Source organism: Mercenaria mercenaria, chromosome 4 (genome assembly GCF_021730395.1).
Source record: "Mercenaria mercenaria strain notata chromosome 4, MADL_Memer_1, whole genome shotgun sequence".
Lineage (NCBI taxonomy): Eukaryota > Metazoa > Mollusca > Bivalvia > Venerida > Veneridae > Mercenaria > Mercenaria mercenaria.
This window is the reverse complement of record NC_069364.1, coordinates 23,311,426-23,334,766: the sequence shown is the minus strand read 5'-3', so window position 1 is coordinate 23,334,766 and position 23,341 is coordinate 23,311,426. Positions and strand designations below refer to the sequence as shown.

The 23,341-nt window shown below is 33.5% G+C and overlaps 3 protein-coding genes across 3 annotated transcripts; all 3 read left to right on the top strand.

Annotated features, from left to right (window-relative positions):
* On the top strand, positions 1-2,259 carry LOC123556202 (calcium-binding protein 7-like). The gene is made up of 3 exons (XM_045346775.1): positions 1-168; positions 1,144-1,297; positions 1,775-2,259. The coding sequence occupies exons 1-3, from the start codon at positions 16-18 to the stop codon at positions 1,861-1,863; spliced, it is 396 nt and encodes a 131-aa protein (XP_045202710.1). The 5' UTR covers positions 1-15; the 3' UTR covers positions 1,864-2,259.
* Positions 2,260-9,629: 7,370 nt separating this feature from the next.
* Positions 9,630-10,165, top strand: LOC128556732 (baculoviral IAP repeat-containing protein 7-A-like). Its single transcript, XM_053542392.1, has 2 exons — positions 9,630-9,864; positions 9,993-10,165. The coding sequence occupies exons 1-2, from the start codon at positions 9,712-9,714 to the stop codon at positions 10,152-10,154; spliced, it is 315 nt and encodes a 104-aa protein (XP_053398367.1). The 5' UTR covers positions 9,630-9,711; the 3' UTR covers positions 10,155-10,165.
* A 9,877-nt stretch (positions 10,166-20,042) lies between these two features.
* LOC123556201 (E3 ubiquitin-protein ligase XIAP-like) lies at positions 20,043-22,225 on the top strand. Its single transcript, XM_053542391.1, has 5 exons — positions 20,043-20,740; positions 20,955-21,148; positions 21,273-21,411; positions 21,545-21,745; positions 22,092-22,225. Exons 1-4 carry the CDS (start codon positions 20,071-20,073, stop codon positions 21,652-21,654), a joined length of 1,113 nt encoding a protein of 370 aa, XP_053398366.1. The 5' UTR covers positions 20,043-20,070; the 3' UTR covers positions 21,655-21,745; positions 22,092-22,225.
* The last annotated feature ends 1,116 nt before the right edge of the window (positions 22,226-23,341 follow it).

The window sequence follows — 23,341 nt, the reverse complement described above, 5'->3', positions numbered from 1 at the left end:
ATCACTTTATTCAAAATGGTTCAATTCCAGAAAACCTTTGTTGTGACAGCACTTCTTTTATCAGTCTGCTGCTGGTTCGCGGATGGCTGTGGGAGGGAGAGCTGCGAATCGGATTCATGGAGTTCAGAGTGCTATTACCGGTACAGAGGGAAAAGAAGCGTTCATTTGGTATGAGTACCATTCAACAGTCAGTACTGTCAATATTTATTGGTCTATATTTTGCGGCTACCGCTGTTTTCGCGATATATTCTTGCATAATTATTTGTTTTTGCTGAATCTGAAGCGGAGTGAAACGTGTACAAACAATGTGCTTCTCATGAGCACGCGCTGTTAATGAATATTTGTTGCATGCTCTTTCGGGTCCAAGTAAGTAACAAGTAATATAATGTAAGCAATTCTCAGCACATTTCTTTCTGTTTCGAAAAGACATGCATTGATAAAATTATGTATAAATTGATTAATAAGTCACAAATCGGCCAAAAACTGTAGACAGAACCCGTGGCATAAGAAAAAGTTGTGCCTTTTAAGAAACAATTGGCATTAGGTGTACTTTGCTATTTATATAATCTGTTCAACGGTAGACACTTTTTGAGGCCAAATAGCGCTATATTGTCAAAAGTCAGTTAAATAGTGAACAGACATATCCATATGTGAAATTCTAACCTACTTTTGTTTACAACGACGGCAAATAACACAGAAATAGGCTCGTCCGAAGCATTTCTTCGTATGAACCCATCCCTAAGTGCGGTACTGGCAAATATTCTCTTCCGCACAACCCTTTTCTCTTGGCATTATATAATTAATAGACTTGAGTAGCTATTGTGTCAATATGTGAGGCCTCAACATTAACCTTCATTATGTTAAAAAGTGTATAGGCGTTTCATGGAATGTCTTTTTATGAGCAGAACAAAATATTGCCCGTATCGTGGAATCACTTTTGTTCACGCAGGACGAATTTTCGCGTATTTGGCGGTAAGACCGATGCGGAAATTTAAGACCGTGTTGTCATTTAACCGTTTATGAAGAATCGAAATGAATTTGATCAATCAAAAAATGAGTTTGGAGCTTGTAAAAGGATTCAGCCTCACTATGTTGGACCTAAAGCTTGAACAAAAATGACCTCTTGTAATTCGTTTATTTCAGGACGGTGTCAAATATGTTATCAAGGCAGGAGATCCGTGTAAATTTGAAACCTACGATGTCGATGGGGATGGGGCAGTCGTTAAGAAAGAAATCAGTGCTATTATTAGGAACAAAGTGAAACTCGACCGTCTTTTTGCAAACCTTGATATTACGGGTAAATAGCTTTTACTTAGAGAATGTAATAAAACTAAAAGACATTTATGGTGAAATATAACGCTTTATGAAATTTTTATTTGTGTCGCACTGAATTTAGATACAATTCCCGCTTTTAATTGAATACACTTATTTGTGCAGTGGTGCATATGGTCACCGTGGCTGATTTTTGTCATGTCGAGTTTTTGCGTGGTGAACATTTTGACAGAATTTACAAGAAATAACGACAATAAATGCCGTTAACTCGACATATATTTTTGTTGAGTTTTCATGTTGGTGGTTATAAAAATGTCGTTCTACTAGTGTCCTTTATTTGTCGAGCTGTCGTACTGTCGTGTATTTGGCCCGTCGACACGACAGAGTGACACTTCCTGTATGTGTCATGTTGTCGTGCTGTCGTAACATGATAACTCGACATGGCAGAAGTCAGCAACCATGCCCTTTATATCAGTGTTAATGTAAAATATTGATTTTATAGGAGATGGAAAAATCGATGCAGAAGAATTTTATACGTCACCTGCAATAATAGCTGTTTGTATGGACTATGACTACATGGGCACAGACTAGAAATAGCCACGATATCTACAGTTCCGAGAATATATTTTACAGAAAAGATTTTGCAACATATGTGTACTTGTGCTAAATATATTAACATTCTGATTGTCCTTTCGCTATTATTCTCTTACAATCAATATTTTTATGGAAATGATTACCACAGAAAAGAGTGCCATCTTTAAAGTTCAAATGTTACATTTTCATTTTAAATATTAGAAATATCTTTATTGATACCAAAAAGTATATAAATCTGCAATTTCTGTATTTAATTCCATTATGTTACATGAAATATTGCAACCTTTCGACATATACGAAAGATATCTTAAACAAAAATTTCTCAATAATTTTTCTAGCATGAATTGCTCTAAACGGCTCTTGTTGACAACACAAATATAACATACCAATTGCCTATGTGTTTATGTCTAACTTAATCAACGTTTCAATGAGTTGTTTCAAGCTTTAAGTTGTAGAAAATATATGAGCCGTGCCATGGGAAAACCAACATAGTGGGTGTGCTTACCTTCCAATTCCACTTCCGGGGAAAATGTAAAAAAAATATCATTAATACAACAGGAATATGAACTTGCGTTATCTTGTTCTAGTAAACTTCCGTACCCCGTGGCACTCGCACTCACATCCAAGTATAAGACTAAATCACTCTTACGGAAGTACTTTAAATGTGCTCCATTCTCATTATCTCTTTCCAGTAAAGCAGTTCTCCAACCGCTTGTTCTGATACCCTTTCCGGCGCATTCCAGCTAGCTCTGCGTTTTATACACTTAAACAACTCTCTTGTATATTATCTCACTTTATTACCGACTGCATAGAGAGTATTCGGCCTGCTACTGAAGCTAAACATCTGACAGGGATAATTCCGTATTTGTCAAATCTTATTTGCAAAATAAGTGATTTTATCTTTATCTCTAAAATCTGATTTCGTTCTTCCGTTATGAATAACAATTTTTTTTATTCATATCAATCACATGACCTATCAATACGAACTTCCGTGTTGGTTGCAATTGACATTTTTCGTCTGCGAAAAGGAAACCAAAAGCCTTTATTGTGCTTTGCACATATTTGCTTGACATAACTGCGGCCTCATAATCTCTATTGCCACCTATATCGTCATCTAAAAACATTACAACCCGATGACCGTTTTTTTTTAATACTGTTACAACGACTGTCAAAAGCTTCGTACAAATATGACCTGCCGTTCGAATTCCAAATGGCAAGGAATTGAAAACATAAAAATTTTCATCGTTTCTTACAGAAAATGAAAATCCTAAATATGTTCTATGTTCTTCAAAAATATGAATGTGATGGTATGCGTCTTTCAGATCATATGTAGATAAAAAAGAACTGTTTTCAAAAAACTACATTAACATCTTCAAACTTGACTTTGAACAAGTGCAAATGCGGATTAATATGTCTGCAATATGGAACCATATCCGGATTTACCATATGCTGAAGTAAAAGGATTTACTACATGTGGAACAGTTCCTGTTCTTGATATGACATCTTTCTCTAACAAGCTCTTAATTTCTGTCAGAACAAATTCTGGATTTTCTCTAGTCGACTTATTATTCTTTAACACGGCCCTGCTTGGTACTTCTTTAAAAGGAAGTCTGTAACCTTCTTTTACAACATTTTTAATAAATAGACTCCCATTCGATATAACATTCTTTCAGCCTACCTACTGGTGATTTTACCTGTTTTTGATCTCTTTCATTTCCGGAATTCTGATAGCAATCTGACATACTATCGGACTTAGTTTTCGAAAGATTCTCACTTTTGTTTCTTGCTCTAAACTTTTGGTGACACCTGAAAAGTTTTCCGAACATTTGCTACTAATCTTATTGCAAAAATATGTACTTATCTTATTGTTAGTATTGGTCATTGGGCATTCTTCTGATTCCTTCCAATGACCTGGATTTCAACGAGCGACACATAAACCTGGCAAACGTCTTGAATTTTGCTGACTTTGTGTTTGCTGGCGGGTGCCTTGTTCAATTCTGCTAGGCCCGATCCTGCGATAAGGCGCTGTTCGTCAGAGATGTGTATCTATACTATACGACTTATTCTGCAATTTGCAGTGCAAGTGCACTAATTTCTTATTGATATTATTTAAAATATGATTGGGATATTCTCGTTACAGTGCTTACACAATTTTTATGTACATGCTAAAAGAAACAGAACTTTCAAATGTAAACGTTCAACTATATGAATAACACAATTACCTCCCGCGATTTTTGAGCGTGCCTCTTGCAAGTTCTTGGATTCAGATGCTTTATCTAACTTTAATTAAATACTTTTTCGTGAGTATTTTCGCAGTTCAACTGAAAATAAATGCCTCGCGAAACTTTCTGATTTAACAGTACAACCAACGTATTACAATGACGTACATGTATTTGAAAGAAATAAAGCATATAGTTATCATGTATTTGTATGTTTTCGTAAGATTCATTAACAATATATGTCATTTATAAGACTCTGAAGTATCTACGTATAGCTAATAGTGAAACCTAGATACGCTAAAATACGGACCAATTTTCCTAAATATCACCATTATGTTGGTTGGTGGCAAAAAGTTAAGCGCATCTAAGGCTGGGAACTGTCAACTGCTACGCTTATGTTATGATTACGTTTTTGTAGCGAAAGTTAAATAAACTTATGTAATCGTATTTCAATCGGTCTATATTCATTGCGTTGGTAAGCTCAAGGCCAAGTAGTTATATCGCTTTATATGTCCGTTGTTTACTATCTAAAGTATCGGAACGATATAGGTTACTGGAATATTAAGTCATTTCTTTTCTTTTAAGAAAGTGATTAAATTCAAGTTGTTATAGTGCTTGTATTCATCTATTTCAATCTATAGTTTTCGGTTCTGAACATATGCATCTAAGGGTGAGAGCGAAATGGGTCTAATCGTATATAGACAAAGAAGCATTTATTACAGTTTTGCTCTCACCCCTCGATATTCTTTATGGAAGGGGATTTATCCTCAAGTATTTTAAACTTATTGTACTAGACATATGAGCCCAAATAGGGGTTTCAAGTCAATACGACAAAAATAACAAATAAAATACATTAAATGATTTCTTCTAATTGCAATTCGAAAGTTTGAAAATGTCTGTAAATGCAACGAAACTGTCATAGAATATGCAAATTTACATAAGACAACCACGGAGCTAAAATAAAAAACAACAAACAAAAGAAAACAGGAGCCATTGAATATCACTGAGTTACTGTCTATTATACATTTTTTCTGTGGCTGTTTTTATGATTACAAAAGAAAATTTAAATATATATTTTTTAAATAATTATAACATAACGAAATGTTTCATACAGGGCTAGTGCTAAACAAAAACAGCAACCTTCCATAGCCGTGTTAGTTAAGTCCTGATAATACTTCCAAAAAATTCTTCTGAAAATACTTCTGAAATATTACAGGAATGGAAAATGTTCAAGAATTATATCGAAAGAAAGTAATTATGTTTTGATGAAATTGTTTGGAAAATTTATAAAAAATATCTCAAAACTACATTGTCCATTAAATTTGTTGAAAAACAAATGTACTAAAATTACTTAAAGATATATTATTTAGCGTTATATGTTTAAACTACATCGTGAATTTCAGCCATGTTTGATCACTTCATAATCTTAAGTCTTTGAGGATTTTTATTCAAAAGTAATATCAAGTATTATGCAGGGTTTCCTACCTTCATTGTCATATTGACAAAATTGAACTAAACAGTTCAACACTGGATAAAATCTAAATATAACTATGTATAATAATATGGTTTTCCCGCTACATGATCTAAATTTAGTAACAGGAAAAGACTTAGTGATGGGATTATAGCAAGTTCATCATATGTACTACATTTAGAAAGAAAAGTTTAATTTTATTCCGTATTAATATGAATTGCTGTTAATACACGAAAAGGTCTGGTTAACTTTGAATCATAGCGATAAAAGTTACAAATTTGAAGAATTCTAGTCAGCTGGATGTGATGAACAAGGAGTGGTCTAGGTTTGGGTCCTTTATAGCGTTTCCTGCGGACTCTATTGCGAGATGCACATGGAATTTCAATTATACGCAGAGTGCAATTCAATACAAAATGGTGTATGGTTCCCATTTAAAATAATGATGTTGCCCTTAATGAGGAAACAATGAGCAGAATTAAACAAACTAGAATTTAGAGAGGGGATCTGAAATTAAGGAGCCTGCATATCACAGGAACTGCCAAAGCGCAAAATCAAAAAGGCATCATATCCTAGGGGTGATTAAACAATACCCACTGCTATTAAATCAGGAGTAATGGCACGGTATAAGCCGACATTTTCAAGCTGAAATTTACATAGCATACTAACATAACATAAATGTCGTGCTGAATGATCTGCAGAAGCTCTGATTAACATAGTAACATAATTCACAGAGAGCCTATTTACTTAAATGCTTGGTGGCGGCAGTATCTTAAGTCATACAACTGTGCACTTAAGTAATCTTTTAAAGCAAAACTCAATATTTTAGCATTATCTTTCATACAACTAATAAAACATGTAGTAGAAGTTTAATTTTCGCACACGTTTAGAACAATATGTTTTAATAGTTAAATTTCAACAAATCTGAGTAATGTACTAGCCTCCACCTACTTTTTAAAAATTCACAAAGTTTCTGTTAGATGAGTAAATACCTCTGGAGGCGTAGAACTTAATGTGGCATGTAGTATTTTATGAAATTGTAATAGCTTAAATCTTGATATGTATCTTGTGCATTATTTTTAGAGAATGTATGAATATAAAACATACTTGGATGGGATTTTAAATCTTAAAATTGAAGAAACAAGACGGGTTATCTTGCTTTTGACCGAAAATAAGAAAATATAGTACATACATGTAAGTAGGTAACATTAGGGTAACAATTGTCAATATTCTAATAAAGCTTACATATTTTGCAATCATAGCAAAGAAGTTTCTAGCAAAGAAGTTTATTCAATATGCAATTTTGATGATACACATTACATAATATATTTGATGAAGGTCAAAATGACCTAGAATCAACATTTGACAATTAATACACATTCTGAATTCGATGGCGGAAATATGCTTAAAGAGTTCAACTAGATGCATAAACATACACCTTGCTTTGACAAATAATGATAAAGATTTCCTAACAATTGCAAGGTTGTGACAGGAGACTATGTACTTTAGTTCCAGTACGGTAGAAGTACACTCAGAAAGAAAATTTAATTTAAATACTGACTGTGTATTTATAGTTACTCACTACGGATTAAACAATTACACATAAGATTTTCTGTTTACAAAGGCGCTATATATGAAAGTAGTTAAATTTCTTATGATTTTAATGTTTTCAGATGTTAATAATTCAATTGCTTAATGTGCATGCTCGGTCTTGTATAAAACATATGGCCTCATATATTTCTTTATATCATTATATTCGTGTAGTTTCAGTACATAGCTCATTAAACTTGTATACATCTAATTCTATATAGTTTTCAGTACTGATCCTATGCTATATTCATTTCATAACGAGGTGTGAGAGGGAAATGGGTGGGTGTAAGTTCATGTAGACAAAAACTCATTTAGAACAGTTTGGCTCTCACCCTTCCATAACCTGTATGGAATATGATTTAGATATTTCTAATTTGAGTCATATTACTTCCTTGATTGAAGTCAATAAGACAAAAATAAACAAAATACATGCAATAATTCCTTCTATTTGCAATACGTTTGCCAATGTCATAGAATAAGAGAAATCATATACTACAACACCAGTGCTAACAGACCAACCAATATAAGACCACAAGAAGTAGTGCATGACTCTTAAATTTGCTATCATGCTTTTTTCTATGGCTCATTTTAAGTTAACAAAATAGATTGCAAATATACTCTTTAAAAGGATCGAAGAGATATTCTAATATACTTTTTCTCTGTTAAAACACTCTTACGCTAGAATGACGTCGTTGCGATGACGTCAAAGTTTTCATTGCGACCAAAAAAGAGCGCTTCTATATTATATTAAATTTTTTAGATTAAGGTAATGTTAAAATTGAAATAATTCATAGCAAACCCGTGTTTTAACACTATTAATACACTCGGGCGGTAATACGTCGTACAAATAATTTCACTCGGGCTGCGCCATCGTGAAATTATAACGCCCGACGTATAACCGCCCATCGTGCATAAATAGTGTTAAAGCACTCTTTTGCTATAAATTATTTCTTAAATAAAATGTTTCATTTGAAATATTAGGCTTATGCTTGACAAGAACTGAAGACTCCCGGAGTCATTTTAATTATTCCTGGTTAGGATGGAACTTCCGTCAACCTCACACTCTTCATTCGGTCTATTGTCTCTGAAAGAAGATTCAAAAATGATCTCAAAGGGAAGTAAATATGCTTTGATGAAATTTATTTCATATTTTATAAAATAAAATAATTACTTAAAAATCATGAAGCATAATGTATCTTTTTCAATGCTTTTGTATCTTAAGATGTCTAAACTGTTCAATCGTGAATTTTAGCCATGTTGTACACTTAATTAAGTCTTGGTTCTACCCAGGTGCCCGCCTGTGATGAAATAACACCTGGGTTCTTCCTCCACAATCAAAACTAGAAACTCGCCATATGACCTATAGTGTTTGAGCGACGTTAAACCCAACAAAACAAAAACAACGGATTTTTATTCCAAAGTAATATTAAGTGTGTTACAGGATTTCCTCTGTTAACCAAACAGCTAAACACCACACGTTTGTCTAACTATATTAAACTAAAAATAATCATAACATGGTTTTCCCCCTTTCCCCTACATTATCTATATTTAGCAATACGAAAAGTACAAACCATTCCACGAAAATGTGCTGACTTGGCGATAACGATCTAAATTAAGAAAGAAAATCCGTATAAATATCGACAAGGTGATGGGTAACTTCGTCAAATATAATCAAAAACTTAGGGAGCAGAGTTGCAAATATTCAAATGGATGTTATGCACAACGAGTGGTCTAGGTTTGGGTCCTTTTTAGCGTTTCCTGCAAATTCTGTTGCAAAGCCTATACGATTGGCTAAGGCTGGATTCTATTACACTGGTTCAGGAGAAGAAGCTATTTGCTTCTGCTGTGGAGTGAGAAATGATATTTGGACTGAAGCCGAGTCTCTGCTGGAAGTTCACAGGCGACTCTTCCCGCACTGCAGATTTGTATGTGGTGCGGATACCACTAATATTGCAATTCACGGAGATAACGGACTGAAGAGAGTATCAAAGTGTTCAAATAAAGTGCATGAAAATTCTGCGTTTAAAACATTAGAATCTAAAAGTGATGTAGAGTCTACGCATGCTGCTGAACAACCAAATGAAATATTCGAAGATGAGAGGAATCTGTATGTAAGCGGCACATCGCCTCGACATGCTTCTACTGAAATTTCAACAGTAAATCAAGGGGTTACAAATCAAGAATATGGCATGACGACGAAGTCCGTGTCTTCGCTTACGAACGGACAGATTGAAATTTATCCAGGGGTAGGCCATTCCAGACCTAAACATTCCGAGTATGCCTTGTTAAGTGAGCGGCTAGCATCATTTCATGAATGGCCTAAGTTCCCTGGATAATTTGGAAATGTTTCGAAAACATCTGCTAAAGTCCTGTCAAATCATCTTAAGTTTAAGAAGTGTTTGAAGAATAGTCAAGCAAAGAAGAAATCATTCAAAATTCTGCTATATATTCAGTGACTAATGATTATTATCCAAGCAACATTTTTTTCCTCAGTTTCTTTTATTAGCATATTTTTTCTGTTCTTCAGGTATACAAGACTGTGTAAGATGCTTTTTCTGCAATGGAGGTATGAAAAATTGGCAGACAGGAGACAATCCATGGGTCGAACATGCGAAGTGGTTTCCCAATTGTGCATATCTTAAACTGTGCAAAGGAGAAGCCTTTGTTAACATTTGCAGCTCTTCAGTTAATGCTGATATTGTCACTGTTTATGATAATGAGGTAAACTTCAAGTTCTTTGTTACGGCGTTGTTAACATATTTTATAAAAACAACAAACAGAGAAATCGATTCTGCATACTTACAAAATGTGTGTAATGTATGTTATGGTTCACAGCTGTCTTTTTTCAGTCGCAAATGGATCAAGAAAATTGTCCCGATGATTGGTTGATAGAGAATATAAACAGTGCTGCGGCCAAAATTGTGTTATCCGTGGGATATAAACAAGAGGACGTTGAAAAGGGTGTCATGTTTGCAAGGCAGAAATACGGTATGTATAGAGAAGGCATATAAGATTTTAAATATTTTCTTCTAGGGAAAGTTGATTTCCAAGTTTTATTACATTTGCTAAAATTTATATAGATGGATTAAATGTATTTAAGAGAAACTCATTTCGTTTTCAGGTCCAACAAAAATCAAAGCTCAGTTTATCATGGAATATATGCTAGAGGCAAAAAAAGCAGTGTTCTACACAACTGCTTCCAGCAACCGGGAAGCACAAAATGTAAAAAGAAAAGATAAACCACAAAATGTTATTAGCAATGCGACAGAGACAAACGACAAAAGAAGTATGGTAGACTCAAAAATCAAATCAGATAAATGTAAAAATAATACTCAACTAATAATACAACCAAGTCTTGTAACATAATTTTTGAAGAAATTGTAAAGTATTTTCTGTGTAAACTAGATTAAAGTAAGGAAAATGTTATGAATGTAGATGGATTTGTAAAGAATATGCACTGAAAGTATACAGAACTGTCTGAAAAATGTACGAGAAAGTTATTTTCAAATAACTTTTTCTCTTTTTCACACCTTTTCATTAGTTGAAATATTCCAAATGTTTACGTCTACGAATATTTTGTTCCCTACCAACGTCTTTACTTAAATAGTGTAAGTCTCTTATCTAAACACATTTAATGTTGAATTTTTTGTTTTGCAGAAAAGCAAAAGTTGGAGGAAGAAAATCGTAAACTAAAGGATCTTATAGCGTGTAAAATTTGCCTTGATAATGAGGATGACACCTTTACTGAAGTACAAGATTCCACAGGAGGTGTCCCAGATAGCTTTGAATATATAGCTTACCCCGTCACTCAAACAGTCACCGACACAGAGGCTATGGGAACAGACTCATCTTTTGGGGGTCTTCCTATCCCACCCATTATAACCAATCGAACGACAGACATGTCTGACCACCCCAATAGAAAACCGGTTTCATTCGGTGATACAATCCATGGTTTAAACCCACATGAGTCTCGGGCTTCAAACTCAAGACAACCAAACCCAAATAACTTCGCAAACTTGCCTATACATCAAGAACCCACCGGTTGTTCTGATAGGCGCCGTGAAACACAGCATACAGATAGTAGTGATGACTTCTCACAGTATGTTCGTCGGCGAACGAAACGCTTCTACGTTGGCGGTTTCCGACATACGATTACAGAAGCAAAATTGGCAAATCATGTAGGAGATAGGGGTCCTAAGGTCACAAAAGTCTCAATCTTCCGAAATAAGAAATTTAGGACAACCGTTGTCCGAATCAATGTAGAAGACAACGATATGGTCAATTTACTGGTTAATGACCCATACTTTTGGCCCCAGGGTATTCAGTATAGACCTTGGTTATCACAAAACAGTTATAAGAACCGTAATAATGATATATCCCTTGATCAAAGAGAACGAAAGGCCAATAATGAAAGGTCCCGTTACCCGCCGGATGCGTGGCATCATAACCGTTATAGAGGTGGTCGGCATAATCCGACTGATCACAACCCCTATAGCAATATTGACGACGACGTGGAATAGAATCTTAGCTTTATCCAATGAATATTTATCAGAATAAATGTAATCTAAAAATAGCAACATGAACGCAACTGGCATTATGTCAAGTGCAAGCTACTTAGCAGACTTTCTAACAAATAACAAAATAGACATAAGTGGAATATCAGAGCACTGGCTGTTTAGACGGGATCTGCACTTCTTAGATAGTATTAACTCTGATTATACAAGTTATGCAATATCTTACCATGACCTTGATATGACGTCCTCCAGAAAAGTAGGCAAAGGAGGCCTTGCTCTTCTATGGCATAGAAACTAAAACTCAGCAGTAACCACACTAGAACTAAACTGTGAAACTTTCATCGGTATTCAAATTATAACATCACCAGGCTGTTATATATTTATAATACAAGTGTACTTTCCTTGTAAAAATCATTCTATACGATTGTTTAAGCAATACCTTGAAGAGTTAGAATATATTATATGTACATATCAAAATAAAGGCGCGTTGTTTATCATGGGTGATTACAATGCTGAACTCGAATCAAATCGCACTCAAACCACGATCAATATAGATTCTAGAAGCAAAATGCTATCAAATCCTATAGCAAAATTTGATCTTAAATCAATTAATACACTTGATGCGTGCCACGGATCGAAGTTCAGCAATGTACCTTATAACAGTGATAGACAAACACTTATAGATCATATTATTGTTGAGGATACATTTTTACAAAATGTAATTCATTGTCAAATTTTATATGACGATGCGCTTAATGTTTCCACACATCGACCTATTGTTTGTACTTATTATATACATGCGGAGGTGAGAAATGAGCACACGAGTACCCGTTATAATGTGATAAATTGGCGAAATGTCAAGCAGGAAAATTTAGATGCATACAGAGCATTCTTAGACGATAGTGACGTGTTAAAGTGTGCCCTCAAACTAAAAATAAGCAATACTCAGGAAATAGATGACCTATACTCAACAATAGTTCTTATAATCAATCTAGCGACAGACTTATATATACCTAAAGTACGTTTTAAGCCCTATATTAAGCCGTATTGGAATGATACACTGACGTCCCTCCATAATGATATGAAAGAAAAAGGCAAATATGGTTAAATGAAAACCAGTCTAAAGAGACGTTCTCCTATAGCAACTATAAAAAGGCTAAGCGATTCTTTAGGAGTTCTCACAGGGAGACCGTATTCCGCTATCTACAGAACCAGGAAGAAGAAATTGATACTGATGCAGAATACGATAATAATGAAATCTGGAAATTGATAAATAAGCGACGGAAAAAGAAATCATTTAACACCGGATTTGAAATGAACTTTAACGGCAAAATGTTAAACGATCCTAAGCAAATTAATACCGGGTGGAAAAACTATTTCAGTGAACTTTATTCGCCCACACATGACGCATCCTTCAATCCGACGTATAAAACTGAAGTCGAAAATGAATTGAAATCATTAAAAGCATCATTAACGCATAAGTGTGGAAAACAGCATAAAGTGAACGAAGAAATGATTTTGAATGCTCTAAAATCTTGCAAAAGGGGCAAGGCCTGTGGAAATGACAAAATATTTTATGAAAATATCATACACGGTGGACCCCTATTACGGAGCGTATTAGTAAAGTTCTTTAACGATATGCTTACCTTTTCACACACACCTGTCGACTTGAAAAAAGGAATAATCACAACACTTTTCAAAGGAGGAAACAAAAAGAAAACTGACCCGAATAGTTATCGGGCAATTTCATTGTGTTCGTGTGTCCTAAAACTGTATGAAAAAGTGCTAATGCAATTAATTGAAAAAGATGGAAAGTTGAATTTTAACTCATCGCAGGGAGGATTTCAAAAAAAATGTGAACTGCCTTATGACATCGTATATGATGCGTGAATGTATTTACTATGCAAAGGAAAACAACTCCCCAATGTACACGTGTTTCTTAGACGCAAAACAAGCGTTTGACAGAACCTGGATTTCCTTATTGCTAAAAAAATGTACAATACCGGCATCGATATAACAATATTCAAATCAGTGGTGTCCTTTTTACAGATTGCTTCAGCTGTGTAAAATCTCAAGGTTATACATCTGACTAGTTCCCAATTTTGCAAGGAACTCGACAAGGCCAATGCCTCAGTCCGTATCTCTACCTCTTATTCATCGACCACTTAATGAATGAAATTGAAAATAGTGAATACTGCTTCAAGTTGAACGATATACGTTGCAGCTGTCCAACTTCGGCTGATGACATGGTGATTATATCTTACGTAAAACACGGTTTGGACAACCTTCTTGACTTATGTTATAAGAACTCACAAAATGAACGTTATTTATACAATACAGACAAGTGCAAGGTTGTTGTTTTCAATGATAAAAGTAAAATATCGTGTGTATGGAAACTTGGAAACAGTGAAATTAATGAAACTGAGCGTTATTTACATCTGGGAGTGTTGTGTAATAAATCGCTATCTTTAAACGAAAACATAGACGAAAGTTGTACAAAACTTCGTAAACCTTTCTATAGCACTGCGGATTGTGGGATACAAAAACATGGACTAAACCCACTAACATCTAAGAAAATATATGAAACGGTTGTATTACCGCGGGCATTGTATGGGAGCGAATTATGGAGTGACATTACAGATACACAATTAGCTCCCTTGGAACGGACCAATCGCCAATGCATCAAATATATTCAAAGCGTACCGACAAGTTCAAGAACCGATATTATCTTAAGTAGTCTCGGCATATACCCGATAAGCACAATTATTGATAAGAGGAAACTTCTTTTCTTTGGTTTGTTGTGTCGCCTAAATACAAAATTTAAGATAAAACAAGTATTTGCCTCGAGACTAACGTCCTATATGTTGGAACCAAGAAAAGTGCCGGGCTTTGTCCCAGACATATATAGAATACTAGAGCGCTACGGATTAAGCACTTACTTGAGAAACTATATGCACACCGGAATTATTCCATCATCTCATGCGTGGAAAAAAATTGTCAAATCAGCCGTTCATAAAACCGTGGAATTCAACTGGCGACATAGAATTTTATGCGATGCCAGTCTGTCAGGTTTTTTCCAAGTACATTCGAAATATGAGTCATGTATTCTATGGAGGTTTAGTCGCCAGTTCAAATCATATAAGATACAATGTGCCTCAGCATTTAAACTGCTTTGTAAGTTTTTTTCTAGAAATTACGAAGTAAAGTGCGAAATTGTGACTTACTTACAGAAACCATTACTCTGCATATTGCATTATTCTGCGAGAAAAAAGACAGTTCAAGAGCAGTATTATGGGTAAACCTGTCAAAGCTATTAGGGGTAAAACAATTTGAAGTACTGTGTAACCTTTCGCCGGAGTTACAATTGCTAGAAATGTTCAGCGGATTTTCTTCTTTTGATCTTGACGACAAAGTCAGAGTATCGTGCTTTAAAGTCTTCCTGACTAGTGTTCACAACATGACATCAAATTGTATGTAATTATATATGAGTTATAAACTATCGCATAATAACACCAACAACAGACTCATTTAGCAATTACTTAAAAGTTTTGTAACAAGAAAACTATACATGTCTATGAGAAGTTCTGTTCTTTATAGACCAATATCCGTTGTAGATTATTGTATAGCTGTTCACACCGCAATCTGATTTTTACTCAAATTATATTACATGTTTGCTATGTGATTGTGTTGATGGTTATTCTTATAATTTAATATGTCACTAAAATATACCATTTTTTATCTTACTTTTTGCATTAAGCATGAAACATTAGCGATCTTACACTTTCGTATCATACGTAAGACTGCGATGTTATCATCAACTACTTTTGAGATTAAATTTCATTGCACATACATGTCGTCTTAATGTTTCGTTTCGATTAAGGCTGTCTTATTCTGTGTGCTACTTTTTTTTTTCATCTGTTTGGTTTTAATCGGTTATATATATTATATTGATATCCATATTGTTGTTTCTTATGACAAATGCACTTGTATATATATTGTAACTATAATACTACGTTACATTTATAGTTATTTATGACAAATGTTCGTATTTATATTGTGTTTATAATGTGTTCCTTTCCTGTACTTATATATTTATCATGTAAATGCTCTTCAGTTATGGAGGAAATAAAGATAATAATAATAATAATATATCGCTTTATATGTCCGTTGTTTACTATCTAAAGTATCGGAACGATATAGGTTACTGGAATATTATGTCATTTCTTTTCTTTTAAGAAAGTGATTAAATTCAAGTTGTTATAGTGCTTGTATTCATCTATTTCAATCTATAGTTTTAGGTTCTGAACATATGCATCTAAGGGTGAGAGCGAAATGGGTCTAATCGTACATAGACAAAGAAGCATTTATTACAATTTTGCTCTCACCCCTCGATATTCTTTATGGAAGGGGATTTATCCTCAAGTATTTTAAACTTATTGTACTAGACATATGAGCCCAAAATGGGGGTTTCAAGTCAATACGAAAAAAATAACAAATAAAATACATTAAATGATTTCTTCTAATTGCAATTCGAAAGTTTGAACATGTCTGTAAATGCAACGAAACTGTCATAGAATATGCAAATTTATATAAGACAACCACGGATCTAAAATAAAAAACAACAAACAAAAGAAAGCAGGAGCCATTGAATATCATTGAGTTACTGTCTATTATACATTTTTTTCTGTGGCTGTTTTTATGATTAAAAAAGACAATTCAAATATATATTTTTTAAATAATTATAACATAACGAAATGTTTCATACAGGGCTAGTGCTAAACAAAAACAGCAACCTTCCATAGCCGTGTTAGTTAAGTCCTGATAATACTTCCAAAAAATTCTTCTGAAAATACTTCTGAAATATTACAGGAATGTAAAATGTTCAAGAATTAAATCGAAAGAAAGTAAATATGTTTTGATGAAATTGTTTGGAAAATTTATAAAAAATATCTCAAAACTACACTGTCCATTAAATTTGTTGAAAAACAAATGTACTAAAATTACTTAAAGATATATTATTTAGCGTTATATGTTTAAACTACATTGTGAATTTCAGCCATGTTTGATCACTTCATAATCTTAAGTCTTTGAGGATTTTTATTCAAAAGTAATATCAAGTATTATGCAGGGTTTCCTACCTTCATAGTCATATTGACAAAATTGAACTAAAAAGTTCAACACTGGATAAAATCTAAATATAACTATGTATAATAATATGGTTTTCCCGCTACATGATCTAAATTTAGTAACAGGAAAAGACTTAGTGATGTGATTATAGCAAGTTCATCATATGTACAAACATGTACTACATTTAGAGAGAAAAGTTTAATTTTATTCCGTATTAATATGAATTGCTGTTAATACACGAAAAGGTCTGGTTAACTTTGAATCATAGCGATAAAAGTTACAAATTTGAAGAATTTGGTCTAGGTTTGGGTCCTTTATAGCGTTTCCTGCGGACTCTATTGCGAGATGCACATGGAATCTCAATTATACGCAGAGTGCGATTCAATACAAAATGGTGTATTGTTCCCATTTAAAATAATGATGTTGCCCTTAATGAGGAAACAATGAGCAGAATTAAACAAACTAGAATTTAGAGAGGGGATCTGAAATTAAGGAGCCTGCATATCACAGGAACTGCCAAAGCGCAAAATCAAAAAGGCATCATATCCTAGGGGTGATTAAACAATACCCACTGCTATTAAATCAGGAGTAATGGAACGGTATAAGCCGACATTTTCAAGCTGAAATTTACATAGCATACTAACATAACATAAATGTCGTGCTGAATGATCTGCAGAAGCTCTGATTAACATAGTAACATAATTCACAGAGAGCCTATTTACTTAAATGCTTGGTGGCGGCAGTATCTTAAGTCATACAACTGTGCACTTAAGTAATCTTTTAAAGCAAAACTCAATATTTAGCATACCTTTCATACAACTAATAAAACATATAGTAGAAGTTTAATTTTCGCACACATTTAAAACAATTTGTTTTAATAGTTAAATTTCAACAAATCTGAGTGATGTACTAGCCTCCACCTACTTTTTAAAAATTCACAAAGTTTCTGTTAGATGAGTAAATACCTCTAGAGGCGTAGAACTTAAGGTGGCATGTAGTATTTTATGAAATTGTAATAGCTTAAATCTTGATATGTATCTTGTGCATTATTTTTAGAGAATGTATGAATATAAAACATACTTGGATGGGATTTTAAATCTTAAAATTGATAAAACAAGACGGGTTATCTTGCTTTTGACCGAAAATAAGAAAATATAGTACATACATGTAAGTAGGTAACATTAGGGTAACAATTGTCAATATTCTAATAAAGCTTACATATTTTGCAATCATAGCAAAGAAGTTTCTAGCAAAGAAGTTTATTCAATATGCAATCTTGATGATACACGTTACATAATATATTTGATGAAGGTCAACATGACCTAGAATCAACATTTGACAATTAATACACATTCTGAATTCGATGGCGGAAATATGCTTAAAGAGTTCAACTAGATGCATAAACATACACCTTGCTTTGACAAATAATGATAAAGATTTCCTAACAATTGCAAGGTTGTGACAGGAGACTATGTACTTTAGTTCTAGTACGGTAGAAGTACACTCAGAATGAAAATTTAATTTAAATACTGACGGTGTATTTATAGTTACTCACTGCGAATTAAACAATTACACATTAAATTTTCTGTTTACAAAGGCGCTATATATATGAAAGTAGTTAAATTTCTTATGATTTTAATGTTTTCAGATGTTAATAGTTCAATTGCCTAATGTGCATGCTCGGTCTTGTATAAAACATATGGCCTCATATATTTCTTTATATCATTATATTCGTGTAGTTTCAGTACATAGCTCATTAAACTTGTATACATCTAATTCTATATAGTTTTCAGTACTGATCCTATGCTATTTTCATTTCATAACGAGGTGTGAGAGGGAAATGGGTGGGTGTAAGTTCATGTAGACAAAAACTCATTTAGAACAGTTTGGCTCTCACCCTTCCATAACCTGTATGAAATATGATTTAGGTATTTCTAATTTGAGTCATATTACTTCCTTGATTGAAGTCAATAAGACAAAAATAAACAAAATACATGCAATAATTCCTTCTATTTGCAATACGTTTGCCAATGTCATAGAATAAGAGAAATTATATACTACAACACCAATGCTAACAGACCAACCAATATAAGACCACAAGAAGTATTGCATGACTCTAAAATTTGCTATCATGCTTTTTTCTATGGCTCATTTTAAGTTAACAAAATAGATTGCAAATACACTCTTTAAAAGGATCGAAGAGATATTCTAATATACTTTTTCTCTGTTAAAACACTCTTACGCTAGAATGACGTCGTTGCGATGACGTCAAAGTTTTTATTGCGAACAAAAAAGAGCGCTTCTATATTATATCTAATTTTTTAGATTAAGGGCATGTTAGAATCGAAATAATTCATAGCAAACCCGTGTTTTAACACTATTAATACACTCGGGCGGTAATACGTCGTACAAATAATTTCACTCGGGCTGCGCCATCGTGAAATTATAACGTCCGACGTATAACCGCCCATCGTGCATAAATAGTGTTAAAGCACTCTTTTGCTAAAAATTATTTCTTAAATAAAATGTTTCATTTGAAATATTAAGCTAATGCTTGACAAGAACTGAAGACTCCCGGAGTCATTTTAATTATTCCTGGTTAGGATGGAACTTCCGTCAACCTCACACTCTTCATTCGGTCTATTGTCTCAGAAAGAATATTCAAAAATGATCTCAAAGGGAAGTAAATATGCTTTAATGAAATTTACTTCATATTTTATAAAAAAAAAATAATAATTACTTAAAATCATGAAGCATAATGTATCTTTTTCAATGCTTTTGTATCTTAAGATGTCTAAACTGTTCAATCGTGAATTTTAGCCATGTTGTACACTTAATTAAGTCTTGGTTCTACCCAGGTGCCCGCCTGTGATGAAATAATACACGGAGGGGCACCTGGGTTCTTCCTCCACAATCAAAACTAGAAACTCGCCATATGACCTATAGTGTTTGAGCGACGTTAAACCCAACAAAACAAAAACAAAGGATTTTTATTCCAAAGTAATATTAAGTGTGTTACAGGATTTCCTCTGTTTACCAAACAGCTAAACACTACACGTTTGGCTAACTATATTAAACTAAAAATAATCATAACATGGTTTTCCCCCTTTCCCCTACATTATCTATATTTAGCAATACGAAAAGTACAAACCATTACACAAAAATGTGCTGACTTGGCGATTACGATCTAAATTTAGAAAGAAAATCGGTATAAATATCGACAAGGTGACGGGTAACATCGTCAAATATAATCAAAAACTTAGGGAGCAGAGTTGCAAATATTCAAATGGATGTTATGCACAACGAGTGGTCTAGGTTTGGGTCCTTTTTAGCGTTTCCTGCAAATTCTGTTGCAAAGCCTATACGATTGTCTAAGGCTGGATTCTATTACACTGGTTCAGGAGAAGAAGCTATTTGCTTCTGCTGTGGAGTGAGAAATGATATTTGGACTGAGGACGAGTCTCTGCTGGAAGTTCACAGGCGACTTTCCCCGCACTGCAGATTTGTATGTGGTGCGGATACCACTAATATTGCCATTCACGGAGATAACGGACTGAAGACAGTATCAAAGTGTTCAAATAAAGTGCATGGAAATTCTGCGTTTAAAACATTAGAATCTAAAAGGGATGTAGAGTCTACGCATGCTGCTGAACAACCAAATGAAATATTCGAAGATGAGAGGAATCTGTATGTAAGCGGCACATCGCCTCGACATGCTTCTACTGAAATTTCAACAGTAAATCAAGGGGTTACAAATCAAGAATATGGCATGACGACGAAGTCCGTGTCTTCACTTACGAACGGACAGATTGAAATTTATCCAGGGATAAGCCATTCCAGATCTAAACATTCCGAGTATGCCTTGTTAAGTGAGCGGCTAGCATCATTTCATGAATGGCCTGCACGGCATGTTGCTGATCCGAATGTTTTAGCTAAGGCCGGATTCTACTCTGCAGGTTTGTTAAGTTCCCTGGATAATTTGGAAATGTTTCGAAAACATCTGCTAAAGTCCTGTCAAATCATCTTAAGTTTAAGAAGTGTTTGAAGAATAGTCAAGCAAAGAAGAAATCATTCAAAATTCTGCTATATATTCAGTGACTAATGATTATTATCCAAGAAACATTTTTTTTCCTCAATTTCTTTTATTAACATATTTTTTCTGTTCTTCAGGTATACAAGACTGTGTAAGATGCTTTTTCTGCAATGGAGGTATGAAAAATTGGCAGACAGGAGACAATGCATGGGTCGAACATGCGAAGTGGTTTCCCAATTGTGCATATCTTAAACTGTGCAAAGGAGAAGCCTTTGTTAACATTTGCAGCTCTTCAGTTAATGCTGATATTGTCACTGTTTATGATAATGAGGTAAACTTCAAGTTGGCGTTGTTAACATATTTTATAAAAACAACAGACATAGAGAAACCGATTCTGCATACTTACAAAATGTGTGTAATGAGTATGTTATGGTTCACAACTGTCTTTTTTTCAGTCGCAAATGGATCAAAAAAATTGTCCCGATGATTGGTTGATAGAGAATATAAACAGTGCTGCGGCCAAAATTGTGTTATCCGTGGGATATAAACAAGAGGACGTTGAAAAGGGTGTCATGTTTGCAAGGCAGAAATACGGTATGTATAGAGAAGGCATATTAGATTTTAAATATTTTCTTCTAGGGAAAGTTTATTTCCAAGTTTTATTACATTTGCTAAAATTTATATAGATGGATTAAATGTATTTAAGAGAAACTCATTTCGTTTTCAGGTCCAACAGAAATCAAAGCTCAGTTTATCATGGAATATATGCTAGAGGCAAAAAAGCAGTGTTCTACACAACTGCTTCCAGCAACCGGGAAGCACAAAATGTCTGAATAGGTAAAAAGAAAAGATAAACCACAAAATGTTATTAGCAATGCGACAGAGACAAACGACAAAAGAAGTACGGTAGACTCAAAAATCAAATCAGGTAAATGTAAAACTAATACTCAACTAATATTACTACCAAGTCTTGTAACATAATTTTTGAAGAAATTGTAAAGTATTTTCTGTGTAAACTAGACTAAAGTAAGGAAATTGTCATGAATGTAGATGGATTTTTAAAGAATATGCACAGAAAGAAAACAGAACCGTCTGTGAAAAATGTACGTGAAAGTTATTTTCAAATAGCTTTTTCTCTTTTTCACACCTTTTCATTAGTTGGAATATTCCAAATGTTTACGTCTACGAATATTTTATTTCCTACCAACGTCTTTACTTAAATAGTGTAAGCCTCTTATCTAAACTCATTTAATGTTGAATTCTTTGTTTTGCAGAAAAGCAAAGATTGGAGGAAGAAAATCGTAAACTTAAGGATCTTACAACGTGCAAAATTTGTCTTGATAATGACGCATGCGTGGCATTTCTTCCATGTGGTCATTTGGCATCTTGTGTAGAATGTTCAAAATCTTTGCGAAAATGTGCAGTTTGTAGAACAATAGTCCAAGGGACAGTCAAGGTGTACCAAGCTTGAGTTACTTCCGACCAATAGACACGTACATTGAAAACACTTGTATTAGAAATAAATAAAAAGGTGGTCAGCAGTGCTCATTGTTATGACATTCAGATTGAGGAAGGCTTCATTTTGTACTTCACAAGTATAATAAGGCAGCTATTATAAAAATGTACAATTGTTTTACACTATTATCATTTTTATTTGTTTATTTACTGATATTTGTGTTATATTTGCACTTCTATTACAATTTTACTATACATGTGTATATATTGCGGCAAAGGGTATTTTCGTATGTGTCACTAGAAATAAAGTTTGTAATATTTGCTAATAGTTTCATAGACTACTGAATGACAGATCATTATTATGACCATCAGATAGGGAAAGACTATACATTTTGTTCTATACAACAATATTAAGGCAGCTTATATAAAATTTAAAAAATGTACCAGCATTTTACACTTCTATATTTTCAATTTGTTTATTTATTGATATTCTAGAAGTTTAAAGTTATATTTACAATTTAATTATAATTTTACTGTACATGTGTATATATTGCGGCAAAGGAGACCTTTTTTGTCACTAGAAATAAAGTTTATAATATTTCTTAAAAGTTTCATAGACTACTAAATGACAGGTCATTATTATGACCATCAGATTGGGAACGACTATACATTTTGTTCTATACAACAATATTAAGGCAGCTTATATAAAAATGTACCAGCATTTTACACTTTTATTATTTTCAATTTGTTAATTTATTGATATTCTTTGTTTAATATTATATGTACACTTTAATTATTATTTTACTATACATGTAAAGGTGATTTATGTTGTTGTCACTAGAAATCAATTTTATAATATTGTCTAAAAAATTTCTGGACTTAGTCTACTGAATGACAGATCATTATTATGACCATAAGGTTTAGCGAGTCTATACATTATGTTCTATACAGCAACAATAATAAAGCATATATAAAAATGTACTGGCATTTTACAGTTATCATTTCTAATTTGTTAATTTTATTGTTTTTTTTATTTTTTTTGTTTTTTATTTGCTTTTTTGTTGTGTTA

Bases quoted from the DNA above. Each gene is read 5' to 3' on its own strand.
- LOC123556202 (XM_045346775.1), top strand. From the start codon at position 16: ATGGTTCAATTCCAGAAAACCTTTGTTGTGACAGCACTTCTTTTATCA. The intron at 169-1,143 runs GTATGAGTACCA...CGTTTATTTCAG, and splicing joins GGAAAAGAAGCGTTCATTTG to GACGGTGTCAAATATGTTAT. The intron at 1,298-1,774 runs GTAAATAGCTTT...TTGATTTTATAG, and splicing joins TGCAAACCTTGATATTACGG to GAGATGGAAAAATCGATGCA.
- LOC128556732 (XM_053542392.1), top strand. From the start codon at position 9,712: ATGAAAAATTGGCAGACAGGAGACAATCCATGGGTCGAACATGCGAAG. The intron at 9,865-9,992 runs GTAAACTTCAAG...GTCTTTTTTCAG, and splicing joins TCACTGTTTATGATAATGAG to TCGCAAATGGATCAAGAAAA.
- LOC123556201 (XM_053542391.1), top strand. From the start codon at position 20,071: ATGGATGTTATGCACAACGAGTGGTCTAGGTTTGGGTCCTTTTTAGCG. The intron at 21,149-21,272 runs GTAAACTTCAAG...TCTTTTTTTCAG, and splicing joins TCACTGTTTATGATAATGAG to TCGCAAATGGATCAAAAAAA. The intron at 21,412-21,544 runs GTATGTATAGAG...TTTCGTTTTCAG, and splicing joins GTTTGCAAGGCAGAAATACG to GTCCAACAGAAATCAAAGCT.